This window comes from Bos mutus, chromosome 25 (genome assembly GCF_027580195.1).
Source record: "Bos mutus isolate GX-2022 chromosome 25, NWIPB_WYAK_1.1, whole genome shotgun sequence".
Lineage (NCBI taxonomy): Eukaryota > Metazoa > Chordata > Mammalia > Artiodactyla > Bovidae > Bos > Bos mutus.
Window position 1 is genome coordinate 13,792,053 of NC_091641.1, and position 24,899 is coordinate 13,816,951.

General features: G+C 42.2%; 2 protein-coding genes across 12 annotated transcripts in view; both read right to left on the minus strand.

Annotated features, from left to right (window-relative positions):
• Positions 1 to 18,179, minus strand: part of TMEM248 (transmembrane protein 248) — a 42,280-nt gene extending 24,101 nt beyond the window's left edge. The window contains exons 1-2 of one of the 3 annotated variants that reach the window (XM_005889878.3): positions 18,030 to 18,179; positions 5,596 to 5,726 (exon numbers count right to left, since the gene is read on the minus strand). The gene's annotated coding sequence lies outside the window, so the exon portion shown is untranslated. Of the gene's footprint in view, positions 1 to 2,696; positions 2,958 to 5,595; positions 5,727 to 17,928 lie in introns of those variants that run through there. The other 2 variants (XM_070362948.1, XM_070362947.1) reach the window with 2 other exon arrangements.
• Positions 18,180 to 20,941: 2,762 nt separating this feature from the next.
• RABGEF1 (RAB guanine nucleotide exchange factor 1) overlaps positions 20,942 to 24,899 on the minus strand; it is a 70,556-nt gene continuing 66,598 nt past the window's right edge. For all 9 annotated transcript variants that reach the window (XM_070362894.1, XM_070362895.1, XM_070362900.1 and 6 more), the window contains one exon: positions 20,942 to 23,243. In XM_070362894.1, coding sequence (XP_070218995.1) covers positions 22,845 to 23,243 — 399 coding nt within the window. In that variant the 3' untranslated portion in view covers positions 20,942 to 22,844. The remainder of the gene's footprint in view (positions 23,244 to 24,899) is intronic.

Sequence of the window (24,899 nt, forward strand, 5' to 3'; positions counted from 1 at the left end):
AATGAACACAACATGGAATCATAACATCTGAACACAGTATCAAGACTGGGATATGTTCTGAAAACAGCATTTTAAAACAAACAGCCCAAAATGGCAAATGCCAGCGCCATCAGACACTGCTCTACAGTCCCCAGGTTTATAATTATACACAGAAAGAGTGCATACCTCTGGTATGGAAAAGATAATTTAAGGATTTCTACATTTACCAAACAAATCCTAAATGGAAATTTAATTTGCTAAAAACTCTTATCATCTTTCCTCCATTACCTTTTTTTCATTTTAATTGGAATGTCTCAGTGAAAAAAAATTTTTTAACTTTTCTTAAAATATTCTAAAGCCCTCTCACAAGTCAGTATCACTCTGTAGCAGGTTAACAGTGACAAAAACATCCCGTAGATCTGCCATCCCTGTTAGGACCACTCTTTTTCAGACACTTGACTGTAACAAGGAGGAGACAGAGCAGTGGGGAGAGAGGGAAGAAGAGTCAAAAAGGAGGAGTAAAAAGTTAAGCTGGTCCCTAGTATGTTTAACGAAAAGCTACGGCTGAAGCCAGTGAGGTCCTAAGACTAATCATAACATTCCAGGGCAATTACATGGTGGTGTCCTGTTTGAACAGCCTCAACAGTTCTTCAACAACTGGGTAATAGAAACAAACAACATCTCTGTGAGGTGAACTAAGTGTCATTAAAAACACTCAGGTGATGGCTAAAAGTCTGCCATTTATCACTCGGCTGAAGCCAGAGTGGCAGAGATGTTACTAGATCTGTGCTCCTGCAAACTAAACACAGGCACATAAACCACTCGAGGACAGCACATTTAATTTCCTGATTGTTAATACCAGACAGGAATTACAATCAGCATCTTTTTTCATTGTCTTTAAAATGAGTTAAGCACTGCTTCGTGTCATTGGCTGTTTAACAAAAGAAGACACATACATCAAATGCAAACAGTTCTCTAGCCCAGAAAACCACCAGAAGTCAGACTCGGTAGCCTGTGTTTTTCTGAAGCAGAAAAGCATTCAACCCTTAACCAGCTGTCTCTGCGAGTACTTCCAGACACCTACTGCCTAGCTACCTAGACCCGGTGCCCTTCCACCAAAGGCCCAAGCTTTCTATTTCCCAGCACATCTGTAATGACCCAAACCCTCCCCATCCTTCAAGGTCCACCTCAAAAGTCACTTCCTTCAAGGTTATGTGGCAGCCTGGATGGGACTGGGGCTAGAGGGAGAATGGATACATGTATATGTATGCCTGAGTCCCTCCACTGTTCGTCTCAAACTATTGCAACATAGTTTGTTAATCGGCTGTACCACAACAAAAAAATTAAAAAGTCTTTTTAAAAAGTCACTTCCTTTAGGAAGGTTTTCTGATCCTAATCAGAAGGAAATCTCTAATAGCTGGTGTCTCTATATGGCAATTAAGTCCTGCCACGTTTTATCCCCCATCCCTTTCTCTAATTAAGTCCCTGGCCAGCAAAAACTATATTTGCACTTAGGTCTGTCTCGCTTCCCTGCAGCAGCTGCAGCTCCCGCGCCAACAGAGCAGGTGCGCTCCATCAGCATTTGTGATCCTAGAACCCAGACGCCCTCCGCAGCCCTGATTCCAGTCCGTCTCAATTAGGCCACAGAAATTCTTCCCAACCTTTACTAGGAAGTCAACACACTGTCTCCTTACTCCCAGAGTAAACAGTCTTGGAGTCATAAAGTATATCTCAGCTGCACAACAGGTCTATTTCCTTTGAGATTTCTTAGATGCAGTGAGGGAGCGGAGGGTGCTTTTATCATTCAAGCTGGAACCGAGCACTATCTACAGATGGGATACAAAAAGCTCAGACTCCAAGCTCACCAAAAAGAATGCTACAGGGACAAACCAACAGTCATCACCAACCCTGGGGTCTTGCCTCCCGCTACCTCCCCGAGAGGGCTCACCTTTGAGGCGGGAAAGTAGCAATTCAGCAACCACAAGCTTTCCTGCTTTCAGGCAGACCGCAAAGCAGCTCATCATTCAACACTCAGCCAAGGCTGTCATCGGCTGAGAACTAAACTACAGACACCGGATTCTTCAACAAAGGCCCCCTCACCAGCTGTCCACCGATTATGGTGTTTACACGATCGAAAGCAGCACAACAGGCCTAGTCTTATTCCAGAGGGTGCCTATCAAGGGAACTAGAATTACCGGCCTCTAGATTACCTTGAAGCCACTCAATTTAGTTTATTAAAATATAAGTGAGGATGATAATCCACCCCCGCTCTGGATAGTTACCAAGCTTGACACAAAAAAATACCACTAGTTCACTTCAAGTGTCGCATGTACCCAAGTCTCTCCCTCCCATCTTGAAATGTGTATCCTTCGCAAACGGAAGAATAACGCAAACGCGTCCCAAAGTCAACAAAGGCAAACCACCACCAAGTTCCCCGTGCCAAATCCAAATTATCCAGGCCTCGGCTCCAGACGTGGCAAGTCCTGCCATCTCGAGGGCCTCCAGGGAACGCTGGCTCCGGGGACGCGAATGGACAAACCCCGGTGGCCGGCGACCCAGGCCGAGGCCACCAGCCTAGGCCGGACCAGGACCAACCCCCATCAGCAGCTGGAGTCGGGGCTGCAGCCCGAGACGTGAGGGCGAAACCAAGCCAGTTCATCCCCTCCCGGCCCTCGTCAGCCCCGGCCAAGCCCTGACCCCCGCCCGCCCTGGCTCACCCCGCCCCGGTGGGCAGCGGCGCGCCCCGGGCCCGGCCGGGCCAGCTGCTCGCCGGACGCCCGCGGCCGCTCGGAGCTCACTAGCGGCGGCGCGCGGCCGGCCCGGGGCCGCTCGGCACCATTCTCCCCGCCGCGCCGGGGGCAGCGTCCGGCTCCGCGGGGCCGACGCGAGGACCAGAGGCCAGTCGGGCTCCCGCCGCCGCGACACGGTCTCGTCACCAGGTCCGGCTTCCGTGGTTTCCGGGTAGAAAAAAACGCCACGGCCAACGCCGCCTTGACCTCCGACACCTGGCGTCCGACGGCGGCGCGGCGGGGACAAGACTCCTCAGTCGCTGGAGGCGGAGGCCACGCTTCCTAGCGGGGTCACGTGGCGGGCTCGCACGTGAGTACGTGGGGTGCGTGCGTGCCAGCGTGGAGTGCGGGACGTTCTTTTGCGTGTTCTGTGTAAGAGTGGTGTGTAGTCAGAGTGATTGCGCCGAGTATGCATGAGTGGTGCATGTTTGTGGATCTCTGTGTGTCCCTGTGCTTTTTGTACAAGGTTTCAGGCAGTGCATATTTAGTGTTTGATGGGTGTGTGTGTAAAGTGTGTGCGTGTGTGTCTGTGTGTCTCTCTGCTCCGGGATTAATCACTGCTGATAAAAGTATCCCTTGCTGCAATCAAAATTATGAAATTTATTTGTAAAATGATTTTAAAGATTTTTGTAAAATAAATTGGCATTGTCCAGTAAACTTGAAGATATACATAATCTCCGGAGACTGTTACCCTGGAAAAACACTTGCACGTCTGCACAAATTGACCTAGTAATGTTTATAGCACCGCTATTTTTTTGGTTCGTTTTTTGTTTTGGTTGTTTTTGGACTATAATTGCTTTACAGTGTTGTGTTAGTTTCTGCTGCACAACAATGTGAATTAGGCAAATGTATGCATACATATCGGAGAAGGCAATGGCACCCCACTCCAGTACTCTTGCCTGGAAAATCCCATGGATGGAGGAGCCTGGTAGGCTGTAGTCCATGGGGTCGCTAAGAGTTGGACACGACTGAGCGACTTCCTTTTCACTTTTCACTTTCATGCATTGGAGAAGGAAATGGCAACCCACTCCAGTGTTCTTGCCTGGAGAATCCCAGGGGCGGGGGAGCCTGGTGGGTTTCCGTCGATGGGGTCGCACAGAGTCGGACACGACTGAAGCGACTTAATAGCAGTAGCAGCATGCATACATACATCCCTTCCCTCTTGAGTCTTCCTCCCACCCCACCCCCCCAGACCACTGTTTGTAATCACTAAGAATTAAGGGGAGGGGAAAAACAAATGCTCATACAGTCAAATGCAAGCCTGTAAACCTTAGGTATATTCATATATAATCAAATACAATACAAAAGAGCAGTGAAAAATAATTGAAAACTGCTGACACAGCAAAGAAGCTCAATCTCAGGGAGCAAGTCACACAATGATACATTGAAGCATAATTCCACTGTAAAAAAAATTTCCAAACATGCTAATATAATGGACATATTGTTTAGAGATGCATACATAATTGGTAGAACTCTGACAAAAATCAAGAGGAAAAGAGGCACAGGATTTCCCTGGTGGCGTAGTGGGTAAGAATCTGCCTGCCAATGCAGGGGACATGGGTTTGATCCCTGGTCTGGGAAGATTCCATATGCCACGAAGCAGCTAAGCCACAACTACGGAGGCTTTGCTCTAGAGCTTGGCCTCAACAACTGAAGCCTGCATGCTGCAACTGCTGAAGCCCATGCTCCACAACAAGAGAGACCAGCAAAATGAGAAGCCTGTGCACTGCAATGAAGAGTAACCCCCACTCACTGCAACTAGAGAAAGCTGGCACAAAGCAGCGAAGACCCAGAACAACCAAAAATAAAATTAAATAAAGCGTTAAACAATTAATCATTAAGAAAAAGATGCACAGTCTTCATGCTAAGTGTTAGAATGATGGACTCGGGCAAAAGCGCACAAGCCAATTCAAAGGTAATTGGAATGTTCCCTATCTTAAAAAGGGTCATGAGCACACAGCTATTTAACAAATTTAAGTTATTGTTTATATTTTATGCATAACTTAAAATTTTTATTTTGTATCCACTAGATAGCTAATAAAAATGGAAAACACTGTGATTCACCATTGAATTAGAAAGTCATTGATTATGAAGATGGTTTATCATGTGACAAAGGCAGCAGAAGCTGCTAAGTATCTTAAAGTAGGTCAAACCTAGGAGATGCCACTGTGAAGTCATTCAAGAGTCGTGAAACAGAATGACTGTACCCTGAAACACTTACCTTTGACAAAAGTATTAATAGCTGTCAGCTGGTTTTCAAAAGAAGCTGCTTAACTTCCAGTAGAAAATAATTAAACCAAAGATATTTTAATCCTCAAGATTATACCTTCAACCTTAAAGATGGTAAAGTCAATCAAATTACAAGTGGAGGCTTTGACAAGCATGACAATGCAAGCAATAAATAGCTACAAGTGGCCGTAGGTTCTTTAAATCAGTTGGTGAATGTGAACTAAACTTAAACCTGGATTGTGAAAGTGAACAGCAGTGTGGTAGGTCATTGTGTCAGGATAAATATATGCTGTTATAAATTAAAAATAAGTCATGTCAATTCTGTGCATCAAAGTCCAAAAAGAAATAAAAACATTTTAACTCCACTATTTTCATACACACTTATGTAATTCTTTTTCTGAAAAGCTGTTATTGAATCAATGAACATCTTACACTCGATGAAATATCAGAATCAATAAACACTGTTGCATAAGTGAAAGAACAGTAAACATTTCATAAAAGAAGAAATGTGAATTCCAACAGATACAAAAGGATGTCATTGGTGATAATGATGGGGGACTCACTGAGGATAAACAATTTGCTGGGAAGGAAGGTATACCTCGACAGCAGGAAGGAGAGCAGGAGACTCTGGTTGGAGGTGGGATTTGGAGTCTAGTCCTGGCTTTGCTGTTCACTGTGTGGATCCCCTTGAGTAGGTCACAAACACTCCGAACCTCAGACTCTTCATTCCTAAGGTGGAGAAAATAACATCCACTTACTCAAGTCGAAGACCATAAAGAAAACTGAGCACTGAAGAATTGATGTTTTTGAACTGTGGTGCTGGAGAAGACTCTTGAGAGTCCCTTGGACTAAAAGGAGATCAAACCAGTCAATCCTAAAGGAAACCAACCCTGAATATTCATTAGAAGGACTGATGCTGAAGCTGAAGCTCCAATACTTTGGCCACTTGATGCAAAGAGCCAACTCACTGGAAAAGACCCTGATGCTGGGAAAGATTGAGGGCAGGAGAAAAAAGGGGTGGCAGAGGATGAGATGGCTGGATGGCATCACAGACTCAATGGACATGAGTTTCAGCAAACTCTGGGAGATGGTGAAGGACAGGAAAGCCTGGCATGCTGCAGTCCATGGGGTCACAAAAGAGTCAGAAACAACTTAGCGACTGAACAACAACAACAAAAAATCCTCCAAATGTTGTGTAAACTGTAAAATGCTGTCAAAAGATATGTGCTGTGACAGTTAACCACGGTAAGACCACAACAAACTTTAACTGTTTTGTGAAAGTTCAGGCAGGGTCCCAACCCCTGGTCAACATACTGATGAAGCGTTGCTTTGTAAACCCTTGGGTTCAAGGAGCTTTAGAATGGTTTATGTCAGCTTCTCAGCATTATTTATTGATAATAATCAGACTGATAATTTACACCTGGGCTTCTTGAGGCCCCACAGGGGGCTCTGCCATTGAGGAATGTACCTATATGACCGGCAAGATCTTTAAAGGACTCTGCTTTGGGCTCCCTGTTCCAAAGTTTTCATGCACATGTTGATGGTTCCTGATCCAAGAGAAAAAGTGATTTCTGTCTTGGTTCTTATAAAAAATGGACAATAGGACCTGGTCTTTCCAGACCTTTTGCTATGGAATAGTCTTTGGCTATAATGCATGTCCTTACTTTAATACTGTTGCTATTTATTTTTTCCTGTAATAAACTGTAGCATTGCCCTATGAGTTTCCTGAGCAACTGAACCCTGTTAAGTGAAAGTGAAAGTCTCTCAGTCGTGTCCGACTCTTTGCGACCCCATGGACTATAGTCCATGGAATTCTCCAGGCCAGAACACTGGAGTGGGTAGCCTTTCCCTTCTCCAGGGGATCTTCCCTACCCAGGAATCAAACCCAGGTCTCCCACATTGCAGGCAGATTCTTTACCAGATGAGCCATAGGGAAGCCCAAGAACACTGGAGTGGGTAGCGTATCCCTTCTCCTTAATTGCCACCATTCATGCAGCTGGTGTCTGAAGTAGGACTTACTGAAAGCCTCCTCACTCTTAATGGCTAAGGCATTATTTAAAAAGAAAAAGGATAGGACTTCCCTGGTGATCAGGTGGTTAAGAACCCGCCTTGCAATGCAGGGGACTCGGATTCAATCCCTGGTCAGGGAACTAAGATCCCACATGCCAGTGGGCAGCTAAGCCACAACTAGAGAGACCGTTCACTGCGTGAGACAACAAAGATCCCGCATGCTGCAGCTGAGGCCAGATGCAGCCAAATAATAAATAATAACTTAAATAAACAAACACAGCTCCTAAAAAAGATAATTCCGATAAAGCAGATGAAAACGAACAAGCCATCCTTGGTTTGAAATAGCAGAGATTTTGAAATGAGATACTTATTAATAATAAAACTGTCAAGTGAAATCTGGAAATGAAAGAATCCAAACTCCAGGAGCTTAAATGGATCAGAAGGGAAATGCAAACCAATGTCAAGTCAGCTACAAATTCAGTCCCATGGTTGCTGCTTTGAGCACTAGCCAAATGAAAGCAAGCTCAGAATCTCCATGGGTTGAGTTCTGCCCTCTCTGGCTGGTGCTATAATTTTTGATGAATCAGCTCAGCCTGTGACACCCATGAAGATAATTAAAGTGGGGCAAGATGAGAGTGGAGGGCAGGAAGCCATGGAAATAAGGGATTATTCAGTAAAGGAATGGAGACATTTTGTAGATCATCACAGACATCGTCCTAATAAACATTTGTGGAAATGAGCCTCCGGAGACCTTTAGAATTGGGTCTCTGTCCCTGCTTTGAAGTCTGCTAGCCAGAGAGGGAGTATCTGGGCTACCCCCACCCCATCCTCTGTTGGCTAATATCTTTGTGAGGATGGGTCATGAGGAAGCCCCTAGATTAACGGAATGGATGAAGAAAAAGGTCCCTTCATACATATCCAGAGAAGGGTAACTTTATTGTCCCTCCCTTTATCCACACAAACTGAAGATGCCAAAACATAGCAGGTGCAGCCGGGATTGGGCTATGTAATAATTATGGAACCGAGTCACCCAGGCTGTGACCAAAACCATACTGGAAGGAATCCCGCCGGCATTGGCACCATCTAATACTTTACTATTGAGTCCACGGAGAATGTGAAAGTAGCAGCTTCAAAGCCTTTATCCCCGTGACCCCACGGGGAATTTTTTTTTAAGTTAGATGGCATAGCCACTTAGGAAAACAGATTGGCAATTCCTCAAAAAGTTAAGCATTGAGTTTGTATTTGACCCTGTAATTCCACTCCTAGAGACTCAACAGAATGGAAGACATGGCGAAACAAAAAGATGTACACAGATGTTCACAACAGCGATATCATAGCCCAAAAGTGGAAACAGCTCAAATGTTCACCAAATGATGAATGGATAAACAAAATGGGCAATATCCATGCAATGGAATATTCAGTTCAGTTCAGTCGCCCAGTCGTGTCCGACTCTTTGCTACTCCATGAACCACAGCATGTCAGGCCTCCCTGTCCATCACCAACTCCCAGAGTCCACCCAAACCCACGTCCATTGAGTCGGTGATGCCATCCAACCATCTCATCCTCTGTCGTCCCCTTCTCCTCCTGCCCTCAATCTTTCCCAGCTACAGGGTCTTTTCAAATGAGTCAGCTTTTTGCATCAGGTGGCCAAAGGATTGGAGTTTCAGCTTCAACATCAGTCCTTCCAATGAACACCCAGGACTGATCTCCTTTAGGGTGGACTGGTTGGATCTCCTTGCAGTCCAAGGGATTCTCAAGAGTCTTCTCAACACCACAGTTCAAAAGCATCAATTCTTTGGCCCTCAGCTTTCTTTATAGTCCAACTCTCACATCCATACAAGACCACTGGAAAAACCATAGCCTCAACTAGACAGACCTTTGTTGACAAAGTAATGTCTCTGCTTTTGAATATGCTGTCTAGGTTGGTCATAACTTTCCTTCCAAGGAATAAGCGTCTTTCAATTTCATGGCTGCAATCACCATCTGCAGTGATTTTGGAGCCCAGAAAAATAAAGTCAGCCACTGTTTCCAGTGTTTCCCCATCTATTTGCCATGAAGTGATGGGACCAGATGCCATGATCTTAGTTTTCTGAATGTTGAGCTTTAAGCCAACTTTTTCACTCTCCTCTTTCACTTTCATCAAGAGGCTTTTTAGTTCTTCTTCACTCTCTGCCATAAGGGTGGTGTCATCTGCATATCTGAGGTGACTGATAATTCTCCCAGCAATCTTGATTCCAGCTTGTGCTTCCTCCAGCCCAGCGTTTCTCATGATGTATTCTGCATAGAAGTTAAATAAGCAGGGTGACAATATACAGCCTTGATGTACTCCTTGTCCTATTTGGAACCAGTCTGTTGTTCCATGTCCAGTTCTAACTGGTGCTTCCTGACCTGCATAACAGGTTTCTCAAGAGGCAGGCCAGGTGGTCTGGTATTCCCATCTCTTTCAGAATTTTCCACAGTTTATTGTGATCCACACAGTCAAAGGCTTTGGCATAGTCAGTAAAGCAGAAATAGATATTTTCCTGGAACTCTCTTGCTTTTTCGATGACCCAGCAGATGTTGGCAATTTGATCTCTGGTTCCTCTCCCTTTTCTAAAACCAGCTTGAACATATGGAAGTTCACAGTTCACGTATTGCTGAAGCCTGGCTTGGAGAATTTTGAGCATCACTTTACTAGCGTGTGAGATGAGTGCAATTGTGCGGTAGTTTGAGCACTCTTTGGCATTGCCTTTCTTTGGGATTGGAATGAACACTGACCTTTTCCAGTCCTGTGGCCACTGCTGAGTTTTCCAAATTTGCTAGCATATTGAGTGCAGCACCTTCACAGGATCATCTTTCAGGATTTGAAATAGCTCAACTGGAATTCCATCACCTCCAATGGCTTTGTTCATAGTGATACTTCCTAAGGCCCACTTGACTTCACATACCAGAATGTCTGGCTCTGGGTGAGTGACCACACCATCATGATTATCTGGGTCGTGAAGATTTTTTTTGTACAGTTCTTCTGTGTATTCTTGCCACCTCTTCTTCATATCTTCTGCTTCTGTTAGGTCCATACCATTTCTGTCCTTTATTGGAATATTATTCACCCATAAAGGGGAAGGGAGTACTGCTACATGCTGTAATATAGATGAACCTTGGAAACATACTAAGTGAAAGAAGCCAGAAACAAAAGACCATGGATTATATGATTCCATTGATATGAAGTGTCCAGAATAAGCAAATCTATGGACACAGAAACTAGACTAAAGGCTGCCTAAGGTGGGAGGCAAATTGAAGGGTGATAACTAAAGGAGAGTTTCTTTGGGGACAATGAAAATGTTCAAAAATTTATTGTGGTCATGGTTGCACAAGTCTGTGAATATAATGGAAACCACTGAACTGTACATTTTAACTATATATTTGTGTGGTATATGAATTATCTCTCAATAAAGCTGCTTTCAAAACATTAAGACTTTACAAAAGAAAATCAAAACAAGGCAGGGAGTAACTTTCAAGGCTCTAATCCTGTGAAAATCTTTAGACAGTTAATGTTTAAATGAAAATAAAAAAGGAAGAAATTGACACAGTGCCATCAAAACCTTGATAGAAATATTACAGGAATCTGAGTTTCCCACAACTAGGTCTCCTCAAAGGCCCTAGGATATGAAATTCCAAGGATTAGAGAAATTTCTGAAAGAAAAGAATTCCAACGAGCCTAGGGCATCAAATTCCAAAATAAAAACTTTTAATATAAAGGCAGTAGTTCTTTGTCTCATAGTTGCTAATTTTCCTTAAGATCGAGATTATTTCGAATTTTAAAATAATTGACATTTCTTCGTTAAAAAAAAAATCAAGGCCATAATGGAGGAAGATTGGCATAAAGGCTAAGATGTGGACCGTAAGCTTTTTGATGTGGACCATTTTTTTAGTGAAAGTCTCTTAGTCATGTCCGACTCTTTTTGACCCCATGGACTATACAGTCCATGTAATTCTCCAGGCCAGAATACTGGAGTGGGCAGCCATTCCCTTCTCCAGGGGATTTTGCCAACTCAGGAACCGAACCCAGGTCTCCCACATTGCAGGCAGATTCTTTGCCAGCTGAGACACCAGGGAAGCCCCAGTGAGCCACTAGGGAAGCCCAAGACTTAAAAAAAATAAATCTTTATTGAATTTGTTACAATACTGCTTATGTTTTATGTTTTGGTTTTTTGGCTGTGAGGCAGGTAGGTTCTTAGCTCCCCGACCAGAGACTGAACCAGCACCCTCTGCATTGGAAGGCAAAGTCTTAACCACTGGATCAAGAGAGAAACCATAGCCTTGACTAGACAGACCTTTGTTGACAAAGTAATGTCTCTGCTTTTGAATATGCTGTCTAGGTTGGTCATAACTTTCCTTCCAAGGAGTAAGCGTCTTTAATTTCATGGTTGCAATCACCATCTGCAGTGATTTTGGAGCCCAGAAAAATAAAGTCAGTCACTGTTTCCACTGTCTCCCCATCTATTTGCCATGAAGTGATGGGACCGGATGCCATGATCTTAGTTTTCTGAATGTTGAGCTTTAAGCCAACTTTTTCACTCTCCTCTTTCACTTTCATCAAGAGGCTCTTTAGTTCTTCTTCACTCTCTGCCATAAGGGTGGTGTCATCTGCATATCTGAGGTGATTGATATTTCTCCCAGCAATCTTGATTCCAGCTTGTGCTTCCTCCAGCCCAGCGTTTCTCATGATGTACTCTGCATATAAGTTAAATAAGCAGGGTGATGATATACAGCCTTGACGTACTCCTTGTCCTATTTGGAACCAGTCTGTTGTTCCATGTCCAATTCTAACTGTTGCTTCTTGATCTGCATACAGAATTCTCAGGAGGCAGGTAAGGTGGTCTGGTATTTCCGTCTCTTTAAGAATTTTCCACAGTTTGTTATCATCCACACAAAGGCTTGGTGTAGTCAGTAAAGCAGGAGTAGACATTTTCTGGAACTCTCTTGTTTTTTCCATGATCCAGTGGATGCTGGCAATTTGATCTCTGGTTCCTCTGCCTTTTCTAAATCCAACTTGAACATCTGAAAGTTCACGGTTCACGTACTGTTGAAGCCTGGCTTGGAGAATTTTGAGCATTACTTTGCTAGTGTGTGAGATTGAATGCCGTTATATGGTAGTTCGAACATCCTTTGGCATTGCCTTTCTTTGGGATTGGAATGAAAACTGACCTTTTCCAGTCTTGTGGCCATTGCTGAGTTTTTCAAATTTGTTGGCATACTGAGTGCAGCACTTTCACAGCATCATCTTTTAGGATTTGAAATAGGTCAACTGGAGTTCCATCACCTCCACAGTAGTGATGCTTTCTAAGACCCACTTGACTTAGCATTCCAGGATGTTTTCCTCTAGGTGAGTGATCACACCATCGTGATTATCTGGGTTGTGAAGCTCTTTTTTGTATAGTTCTGTGTTTTGTTGCCACCTCTTCTGAGTATCTTCTGCTTCTGTTAGATCCATAACATTATGTCCTTTATTGAGCCCATCTTTGCATGAAATGTTCCCTTGGCATCTCTAATTTTCTTGAAGAGATGTCTAGTCTTTCCCATTCTATTGTTTTCCTCTATTTCTTTGCATCGCTCACTGAAGAAGTCTTTCTTATCTCTCCTTGCTTTTCTTTGGAGCTCTGCATTCAAATGGGTATATCTTTCCTTTTCTCCTTTACCTTTAGCTTCTCTTCTTTTCTCAGCTATTTGTAAGGCCTCCTCAGACAACCATTTTGCTTTTTTGCATTTCTTTTTCTTGGGGATGGTCTTGATCACTGCCTCCTGTACAACATCATGAACCTTGGTCCATAGTTCTTCAGGCACTCTATCTATCAGATCTAATCCTTTGAATCTGTTTGTCACTTCCATTGTATCATCATAAGGGATTTGATTCAGGTCATACCTGAATGGTCTAGTGGTTTTCCTACTTTTTTCAATTTAAGTCTGAATTTTTAAAGTCTGATATGTACATAGAATGGAATTTAATCTTAAAAAGGGAAGAAATTCTGATACTTGCAACAGCAAGGATTAGCCTTGAAAACATTATGATCAATGAAATAAGTCAGAAACAAAAGAATATATATAGTATGATTTCCCTTACACGAAGGAGCTAGAATAGGCAAATTGATTAGGAAAGTGGAATAGAGGTTACTGGGAACTGTAGGGGGTGGGGAGTGAGGAGTTATTGTTTAATGGGTACCAAGTTTCTGCCTGGGATGATGAATAAATTCTAGAAATGTATAGTGGCACATCTGTGAATGTACTTTAATGACACTGAATTGTACACTTGAAAATGGTCAATTTTATGTTACATACAGTCCACCAATTTTTTTTTTTTTAGTGAACTTCTAGGCATGGTCTATGTCCTCACAGTGGACAAAGTGGTGGGAGGTCTGACCGTGCACCTGTCTGGACCAGGACCAACGTGGCTGCCCCTTCAGGTTCCTGTTTCCTTTATGTACGTAAGTATAGATGATCTACGCTGGGACATTTCTCTCATGGCCAACCGAGGACACATGGGCCTTGTTGAGAGATTACTCTTGCTGGGAACCAATATCTGTCAAAGTACGTGACCCAAGAAAAGAAATTTGGTTACATTCTCAAGATGTTTTGAACCTGAAACAAGAGACAAAGCCTTAAACCTATATTCCCATGAGAAATAATAGACAGTACATGAGAAAAGCTACATTTTGTTGGGAGGGGTGAAAAAAATCAGTGATAGATTACTTATGGTTTAATCAGTCAAAAGAAATACCCTCAAAAGTATAGATTGTTACTGATCAGGGAGGAAAAGAAATGTCAAGTATTAAAAAAGTGTCTGTGCTGGTGGTACTGGATGGAGCAGCTGTCTGTTTAAATGAATACCAACCCTCAAATGACTGCAAACATTGGGAATATGTGTGCACATCTAGATTCTCTACATGAACAGGTCCTGTTCCCAGGTGTTCTGTGCACATAGGGTGACAGCCTTTGGCTGTGATACTGTTCCTTACATTAATGGCGTTGCTATCTTGTACCCTTTGCCTGAGATAAACTCTAGATTTGTAAGCACTGCCTTATTGAGTCCTGTCATTTGTGTGTCTTTAGCAATTCAAACCTGTTTACCACCATTGGGGTAGTTTTCCTGCATTAAAAATCAGTCTCCTGATGGGGGCGCTGACAAGGACACAGCCCCTCTTTGGTACTCCTGCCCCTAAAACACAAACCCTGTTGTTCAGTCAGTTGTATCTGACTCTTTGAGACCCCATGGACTGCAGCACGCCAGGCTTCGCTGTCCTTCACTATTTCATGGAGTTTGCTCAAACTCATGTCCATTGAATCAATGATGCCATTCAACCATCTCATCCTCTGTCGCCCCCTTCTCCTCCTGCCCTCAATCTTTCCCAGCATCAGGGTCTTTTCCAGTGAGTCGGCTCTTCACATCAGGTGGCCAAAGTATTGGAGCTTCAGCTTCAGCATCAGTCCTTCCAGTGAAAACTCAAATCTAGTCACCATGAAATGACCAAACAAATCCCGGATGAGCGACGTTCTCTAAACATTGAGCCCACCCTCTACAAACATATACCAATGTCATGAAAAACAAAAATCCTCATGTACACATTAAACATCCTACAGTTTTGTAAACTATATCAATAAAGCTGAAAAAACACACCCAAACAAAATAAGGCTGGCAATTATTTAAAGAAGACTAAAAAGACATGACCAATAAATGTGGTAATTAATCCTGCACATGAAGCTGGATTTTATTTTTAAAAAATCTATTAAAGACACTATTTGGAGAATTTGGTCTGTTTATTGCCTCAAAGTTAAATTTTCATTGTTATGTAAAACACTGTCCTTATTCTTAGGAGATATATATCTAATTTATTTAGGGATATAAAATTATGGTATCTGCACCTAACAAGTACTGCAGCCAGAGTGGGAGCGGCAGGGGAGAAAGAAAAAGAGGGAGGACAAGAGAGAAAAAGCAAATGTGGCAAAATGTTAAGGATTAGATCAAGGAGAAGGGCATGTAGGTTGTTCATTATTCTTCCAATATTTCTGTAGATTTGACATTTTTCCAAATTAAAAATTTAGGAGGAAAAACTAACAATCACTGCACTACATTAGACCAGTGGTCGACAAACTTCTGCAAAAAATATTTTAGGTTTTACAGGCCACAGGAACTCTATTCTAACTATTCATCTCTGGCCATGTAGTATGAAAGCAACAGAATGAATGGGAGTGGCAGTGTTCTAATAAAACTTTATTTACAAAAGCAGGGGGTGGACCAAATTTGGCTGCTAGCCACACTTTTTGATGTCTAATTTTGGCTGTGAGCAACTCAAGGCTGCAGCCCAGGGTCGACTGGAAATTCATGGCTGGAATTGATAAAATTCTCTTAAAACATGAATCAAATACTGTAGCTTGAAATGCTATAGTCCTAATTGCCTAATAACAAAAACAGCCACACCCCACTTCAAACCTCTCCTTTCTCATCTTTTCTCTAATAAAAACTCTTCAAATTTCATTATCTTCCTGAAGCCCCAAAACTCTTTACCAACCTCTCTCTTCTCAGTTCTCTGAGATCTTGGGGAGAGTTGATATAAAATGGTGTTTTGAAGTGGAGACTCTGTGGGAATGTAAAATGGTACAACTGCTATGAAAAATAGTATGGTGGCTCCCCAAAATTAACGAGATCAGCCATATGATCCAGCACTTCCAGGAATATATCCAACAGAACAGAATCAGGATGAATGGAAGTCTGAACTCTGTGTTCATTGCAACACTAGTCACAGTTGCTGAGAGGTGGGAAAAAAACCTAAATGTCCAAGAGATGACTGGATAAAGAAAATATGTGTACATACGATGGAATGCTACTCAGCCTTTAAAAAAAAAAAAAAAGGAAATTCTGAGACTTTCCTGCTGGTCCAATGGTTAAGACTCTGTACTTCCACTGCAAGGGACTTAAGTTTAATCCCTGGTTGGGGAACTAAAGATCCTGCATGCTGAGCAGCCTGGCCAAAATATTAAAAAATAATTAAGAAAATTCTGTGCAAGTTATTATATATAAGATGGATTAACAACAAGGTCCTACTCTATAGTACAGGGAACTGTATTCAACAACTTGTGATAAACCACAATGGAAAAGAATATGAAAAAGAATGTGTATATATATGTCTAACTGAATCACTTTGCTGTACAGTAGACATCATCACAGCATTATAAACCAACTATACTTCAATAAAATAAAGATTTTTTTAAAAAGGAAATAAAATTTTTATTGCAGAATTCTGCAATATGGAACATGGATGGACCTTAGGGACATTAGGCTAAGTGAAATATGCCAGACACAGAAAGACATGTACTGCCTAATTCCATCTCCAGGAGGTATCTTTCACAAAATCAAAGATAGAAAATGGCAGTTACCAGAGGCTGGGGAAATGGGAGATGGGGTTATTCATCAGTAGGTGTAAAGTTTCAGTTAAACAAGATGAATAAGCTCTAGAGATCTGCTGTGCAACATTGTTCCTAGAGTCAACAATCCTGTATAAAATTTAACCCAAAATTAAATACACAAAAAATTTAGAGGATAGATCTCATATTAAGAGAACAGATCTCATTTTAAGTGTTCTTACCCTTGTAGCTCAGTTGGTAAAAAATCCGCCTGCAGTGCAGGAGACCTGGGTTCGATCCCTGGGTTGGGAAGATCCCCTGGAGAAGGAAATGGTAACCCACTCCAGTATACTTGCCTGGAAAATCTCATGGACAGAGGAGGCTGGTGGGCTGCAGTCCATGGGATTGCAAAGAGTCGGGCACAACTGAACGACTAACACTTTACTAACACAAAGTAAAAATAGAACAAGAAGAGTGGGACTCCGGAGCTAGACAGCCCGGGTTTGAATCCTGGTTCCCCGCTTCAGCTCTGTGATCTTGGGCAAGACACTCACATCTTGGTGCATCAGCCTCATTTCTGTGCCTTGGAATAACAGTAATACTTCCCTGCAGGTTCCCTGAGAAGGTTCAATGTATGTTGTTATGTGAAGCACTTAGCACAATGCCTAGCGTGTATTATGCACTAATTAAATCTACCTATTATTATTCCTGTTAGTCCAGGTTTATTAGGGCTTCCCTAGTGGCTCAATGGTAAAGAATCCACCTGCCCATGCAGGAGACACGGGTTCGATCCTTGGTCCAGGAAGATCCCACACACTGCGGAGCAAACTAAGCCCATGCACCACAACTATGGAGCCTGTGCTCTAGAGCCCAGGAGCCGCAACTACTGAAACCTGCGCGCAGTAGAGCCCGTGCTCCACAAGAGAAGCCACCACAGTGAGAAGCCAGCGCACCGCAACCAGAGAAAAGCCCTCACAGCAATGAAGATTCAGCACAGCCCAAAACAAAGGAAATGGTTAGACTAGGTTTATTACATTCAAGAGGTAATACATTTTAAATGCTTGCTTAGCACAGGACCTTGTACATAGGGGCTGAATACACTTGAGATACTACAATTATTCCACAGGGCAGTTAAGCCCGGATGTGGTCCCTGTCACTTCCGTTATATCTTACGGTCAAGCAAGTCTTGAGCTATTTGACTTTTCATATTTTTAGAGCTTCCTATTTTTACTGGATTGTAAGGAAGCTGAAGTCAAAGTCCAGGCCATGTACCTTTCACAGTCCCTCCAGCACCATTCTTCATATGTAGTCTGGGCTCCACATATATTTAGGGCAGAAAATTAGTATATTTTAAAGAAAGATGCTTCTGCAGACCACCTTGTCCAACCCCTCACTAATCAGTTCACCCAAACACCCACAAAGGGCTCATTTCAGAATGAGTCACTCTTATTTTGGGGAGGAGAAAGTTTGCATTTGAAATAGTGACCATGTCCATCCGCCCCTCTCACTTTCCAAATCAGGAGAAAAATGACCAAATGCAACCCACCTCTCCACCGCCCAGAGCAGATGCCACTAGAATTTCAGCTTAATTCTGACGACAGACTCGTCCTGGTGCTTAGAGAGGCCTCCACATTTAAGAATGCTTACCAGTCTTCTGGCTGCTACCTCAAATCCAAGAAACTAGCTTTCTTTCAGCTTCATTGACTTTTTACTAAGGGAGCAAGCAATTTTCTTCTGGCAGGGAAACCATTCGACAGGTGCATACTCCTGTGGAGGAAATTTAAGCCAGACACCTACCCCTGCAGACAACTCATTATTCTTTTAAAGCAGGGCAGGCCAGCCAAGAGCTTGATTCCACCCCTAGAGGTGGCATTCTGTATTGGCAACCACGGAGAGGTTGCCTGGGAAACGCTGCTCAGAGACAGCTGTGTCACTTTTAAAACAAACTTCTCCCTTTAAGAGCTAATGTGTGCTAGTCAATTCTGTCATGCAGTAGTTTGAAGCTTTTGTTTTTATACTCTGAAAATATTTTTTTTTTCTGTTTTCTGATGATAAAACTACCATGCCATTGTATAAAGTTAAGAAGACTAAGGAAATATCAAAAAGGAAAATTAAAACCATCTATAACCCTCAAACCCAATGGTAATTACTGATGATTATATATATATATATATACACACACACACATTTTTTTTTTTCTCTAGCACTGCTTGGAATTTTAAAACAGATTTGGAACTATGCTTAATGCTATATGAGGATAGCTTTCTGCATAATTATTCTTTAATTGAAACATCCCCCTCTACACAATTTAAATACTGAATTTTTAAACTTCTATACTTAATGTTTTTATATAATTTTTTTATTACTTTCTTGGGCTTCCCCGATGGCTCAGAGGATAAAGAATCCATTTGCAGAACTCAAACTGGGGCTCTGTAACCACCTCAGACGGGTGGGATGAGGAAGGTAGGGGGAGGGAGGTTCAAAAGGAAGCGGACATAAGCATACCTATGGCTGATGCATGTTGATCTTTGACAGAAACCAACACAATATTGTAAAGCAATTATCCTTCAATTTAAAAAATAAATTAAAAAAAAAGAATCTGCTTGCAATGCAGAAGACACAGGAGACTCGGGTTCAATCCATGGGTGGGGAAGATCCTCTGGAGGAGGAAATGACAGCTCACTCCAGAACTCCAAATGTTCTCACCTGAAAAATCCCATGGACAGAGGAGCCTGATTGGCTACAGTTCACAGGGTCGCAGAGTTGGACAAGATTGAGCGACTAAGCACAAGCACATTATTTTCTTAGCATTGCTAATTATAGAAATAGGGTTACTGTGCCATTAAAGTATAAAGATTTTTAAGGCTCTTGACACACAGCCCTGACTTGCTGTCTGGAAATCTTATAATCTTTCATCAGTGAGGCACAATTCTCTATACACTCATAAAGTGCTATATTTGCCATAAGATGTTCACCTTTGCCAATGTGACAAAAAAAATTGTTATTGAATTATTTTCTATTTCTTTGGTTACTAATGAGGTTGAGTATTTTTCATCTGGTGTCCATTTAAAAAAGACTTATGATCACTTTTTAACAAACTTTTATATATAATTGGCCGAGTGGTGAATGCCGTCGATCTGTTTCTGATCTCTCAAAGCACATATCTTCATATTCAAAACTATGTAAGCAGGTGAAATGCCAAGAAAATCTAACATGTGACGCTTTCTTAGTCACAAGAAATCATGAACACTTCAGGGAAAACAAAGAACATTCCCAGATAAATCATTGTTCATTTTTGTCTATATGGTGAATTATTCATGTCCTTTCGGAGAAGGCAATGGCACCCCACTCCAGTGTTCTTGCCTAGAGAATCCCAGGGACGGGGGAGCCTGGTGGGCTGCCGTCTATGGGGTCACACAGAGTCGGACATGACTGAAGCGACTTACCTTACCTTACCTTTGTAGTATTTTTAAATGTTCGAAGTTTTACAGTTCCTTATTTGAAAAGTACTTAATTTTTTTTTTCATATTTGCATTGATTTGTCTTTTCTCCCAGCTTTATGGTGCATGCTCAGTTTCATCTGACTCTCTGCAGCCCACCAGGCTCCTCTGTCCATGGAATTCTCCAGGCAAGAATACTGGAGTGGGTGGCCATTTCCTTCTCCAGGGGATCTTCTCAGTCCAGGGATTGAACCCACACCTCTTGCATTGGTAGGTGGCTTCCATACCACTGTACCAACTGGGAAGCCCAACTTTATGGTGATATTAATTGACATCTCATTGTGTAAGCTGTACAACGTTTTGACTTTGTACAACATAAACGCTGTGGAATGATTACCACAATATACTTAACACATTCATCACTTTACATAATGACTTTTCTCTTTTGGTGAGAAATTTAACATCTACTGTCTCACCAACTTTACAAAGTACTTACAAAAAATTTTTAAGTATTTAAAAAATATTTTCTTAAAACGTTTACTTATTTGGCTGCACCAGATCTTAAGTCACAGCACAGTGCGTGGGGTCTTCAATCTTCATTGCGGCATGCAGGATCTTTAGGTGCAGCATGCAAACTCTTAGTTGCGGCATGTGGGATCTAGTTCCTGGACCAGGGACTGAACCCAGGTCCCCTGCTTTGGGAGCAAAGGACTCACCAGCTGGGAAGACCTTCTTGTTCTTGCTTTTAATTAATTTAATGTCTATTTCATGTTTAAGTGTGATAATGACTACTGTGGTTTAAAAGGGAAACCTTTATAACATGAGAATATTAATACTGTCTATTTTCCTAAGATGAAGAACCAAAAATTAACCTATTGGGAAGAGGAATGGATTAAGAAACTATATTGATAAGGACTTCTGTTCCAATCACATTTATAGTACATAAAATGCCAGTACTTTCTGGTTGAGAAAACAGAAACCCTGGCTATGATATTGATGCTGACTTAAAGAGAAACTATAAGGCAAGAGTCCAAAGAATTCAACCAATACGAGACATATTAAAAAAACCAATTAAACAATTTATACACAGGTAAGAAGTCAAAAGAAGACGGCTTTTTTGGGGAGGCTGATATGCACATTTTATTTAATAAACATAATGTACAATGGCTAAAAGAACGGTATATTCCCAGGAGAAGTAAGAGTGTGTATGTATACCTGGATTAGCACCTAGAAAGTACATAGAAAAGAAAGAAAAGGGGAAGCTCTCTACGAAGACCATCTGGGCCCAGGTTTCTATGAGCACATTCTCCAGACACTTGATGGTAATACTCCAAGTGAGCTTGGCGATCCGCTGACTCGGTTGACTGCTTCATGTCTTCAGTGCTTTAGGACAATAGGTGTATCAACGTGATGCATTTTAGACGTTAATTTAAGTAAGGGGTAACGAGTTTTATACCCACCCTAGTTTTATTCCAAAACTACTGCACTACGCATCTGTGGTACACCAGGAGGAAGATACTGGAAACGCAAAGGAAGCTTTCTTAACTGCTTGTGTGATGTGATCTTGTGCAAAAATGGTGTCTGGGAATTACAATTTCCCAGGTACTCCGAGAGTCTGTAGACATCACTGATTGAAAGGAGAATCACGATGGTGTATTTAGTTGTGAAAGGCTCCACCAGGATTAGACAAGGCTCCACAGTGCCAGGGGCTGGAGAGCTTTACCGAATGAGCTCTGAGTTCACATTTCACTGTACATTTGGTGCCATTTTCTTTGGTTGCATCATATTAGCCATCAGGAGGAAAACGCCTTTGCTTACAAAACAGATCAGCAGTCCCTAACTGGGGGCAATTCTGCCCCCCATTTGGCAATGTCTGGAGATGATTTTTCACAACTGGGGGGCTGCTACTGGTGTCTAATGAGTGCAGAGGCCAGAGACATCACTAAATACTCCACAATACATGAGCTGGCACCCAAATAAAAATGTCCTCAGGCTCCAAATAGTACTGACATTGAGAAATCCTGAAAGAGGCTTATGTGACATGTGACTGGGCTGTCCATAAAGTCACAAGTACACTATGGAAGCAGAGACGCCCCCTCCCTTGCCTCTGCACTTTAAAGCTCAGAGAGATGTTCCATCAGCTCTCGCCTGCAGAGACCTGTTAATTCCTGGCTTCTGACTCAGCCCCAGGGCAACCGCCCTGACCAAGAGCTCGGGGAACATCTGCTGAATGGAAGGAGGTCAGAGGTGCTGGAAGCATGGTTCAGTCTCCAGTCTGTACTGAATAGTAACTTCACATGACTGAAAACGTGATTCAATGGTGTCATGTTCTCTGACTGAACAGGACCTCAAAGTTAGGGCTTACACATTGTTAAAGGTGGAGCCAACATATTAGGGAGAGTATGTCTAAGTATTTCTGCATTCATTTTAGTGGGGCAAACCAAATAAAACGGTGTTAAAAGGCAAATATTCAATATACTTCATTTCAAACCAAAAAAAAAAAAAAACGGAATTAACACATGAAATGCCATGCACAACGGACACCATTCCTTTTTTTTTTTTTTACATATTTACAATTTTACATATTTACTTAGCAATATATCTATCTTTACAATTATAAAATTATGTCAAACTGTAGAACAGTGGTACCACATACATTTTTTGTAGCATTCGTTTTCTCCTTTAAAAGGCAATTATTTAATCAAATCCAAAAACACAGTGAATGCCACAGAGGAAGCGCATAGGAAAACCATGGAGAAAAAATAGATTTATAGACAAACTTTTCACACAGGCCTTAAATGAATCTATTTCAGTGACTCAATAAATAGTACTTTATTATTTACTAAGCCTCCCCTGACAGGAAAACAAAACAAAACGAACAAAACAATCCCCACAAACTGTACCTTTAAAAATGCTGATACTTCTAAGCAATTAAGTTATACTCTAGACCCCAATCAGTGGACTGTAGGAAGGGCTGGCTACAATTCAGGCTCAAATAAATACTATCCATGTTAAGTTTTCATCATCCTGCATAAACTTGAGGTTGCAACGGTGGAGGAAGTTTATCATTTTCAACATTTTCAGAGTCAATAGCTGCTACAGACTGATTTGGGGGTCTAATTTCAAGTGGGTATTTCTCAACAATGTCTTGAACCTCTTTTGCGATTCCATCCGTCCAATCTATGAGGTCTTTCTCAAGTTTCTTGGCTTCATTCATAATCCTTTCCTGTCGTTCATTCAACTGAGACAGGAGGTCCAAATTCTTATACATCTGCTTCACACCTAAGCACGCATCAGGAGACCAATTCTCAGATTCCTGCTTCCTGGGAGAAGTCTGGCCAGACATGTATCGATCAAAATCTTCCTGACTTAAATTCAAAGACTGAGCATCTAATTTCTCAATGAAAGCCACGGCACAGCACTATAAAAAGAAGAGAATGTCATTTTTATAGTTATATAGGAGAGCTACAAACATTCAAAGAGAAGGTAAAAAAATCCTTTTATTACAAAGAATTTAAACAAATCAAAACTTGACAAGATAATCTCATGAACCTCCATGGACTTCAGCTTCAGAAATTACCATGGCCATTCATGTTGTTTCCTTTATACTCCCATCTGCAATAATGCATTTCTTCCTTTAAAAAAAATTAAATCTAACTGCCAAGTTATTGAGCCAGAAACCCAGTCCTCTCCTTGGGTGGTCCGAAGGTCCTAGGGTCTTGTACAGAATGAAATACCTGAAGAGGCACCTTTAGTATTCATTCCACAATGCTTATCACAGAGCTTCCCGTGTGTTTCCTTGCAGTCAGGGGTGCTCTGCTTCCCTGCCACGCTGTGCGGCAGAGGAATCACGGTGTGGCCTGGAGCTCCAGGGCCACGCCCCACGAGGCCCTTCCCTGCGGAGGCCTTCCCAGCTCTGCAGACCCACTCAGCGCACGGCCTGCCACTGAGCATGTCCGCAGGTACTTGTGTGCCCACAGACCACTGGTCCTCAAGATACTTTAATGTCAAACAGTTAAAAGAATGCACTTAGACACCAGAGAACCTGAGTGAAATGTCACCTCTGTCAACTGACAGCCCAGAGCTGTGTGACCCTAGAAAAGTTACCTAAGCCCTCTGTGGTTCCCACATTTGTAAAATGAGGGAAATACCACCCAGATTTATTGTGAGAATTAAACAATGTAACACATGTCTCACAGGTCTGTAGTAAGCAATGAATAAATGGTAGCAATTATTAGCATAGAAATGCTGGGGGAAATGCTGAGTGACACAGACATCTTAGTTATACTCTCTTAACTAATTTTTTCTAGAAGGAGCACATACCATTTTCATACTTTTTTTTAAATAAAGTATTTTCATGAGAAAAACATGAAAAACATAACAGGAGAAAATAGACAGCTCTCAGAATTTATTTTGAGAAACTCGTTCGCAGGATCTTACCTTATTATTCATAAAAAAGTGAATCTTCTTAAAGAATATTTAGCAAATCTATTTCAACAGCCTCATCTGCCAAGAAGGTGCCTGTCTGACCTTACCCACCGGCTTACGCTATGTGTGTAGAAGCAGCGCAGCCTATTTTCTGGAAAGAACAGGCCTCTAAGATGATTCTGACACTCCTGGCCTAGGCGAGTAGATACACAGTACTGCCACTAATGGAAACAGTACATAATGGAAAAGAAAGAAACATTTGATGGGAAGGTAGCTTCAGTTCTGAACAGATTAAATCTGAAGCATAATAAATTAGCTGGGAAGCTCAGAGTGAGGTCAAAACAGGTGACCTGCAGGTCATCACTATACAGGTGACCAGCAGCGCTAGGACCAGAGACGGTTTAGGGAGAGAGATGCACGGAGGACAGAGCCCCCAGGGAGTGACACATTCAAGGAGACAAGGAGGACACCAGGCCCACAAAGAGCCCAGGGAGATGGAGTGGAATCATGACTGCTGAGGCACACGAGACGTTCCAGAAGGAAGGAGTCACCGGGAGTGTTAAAGGAGTGAAGCAAAGCAGAGTTCCTAAGGCATGTGGCAACTGGCCAATTTTTTGCTTTTGCCACAGTGGTTTCACTGGGGCCGTGA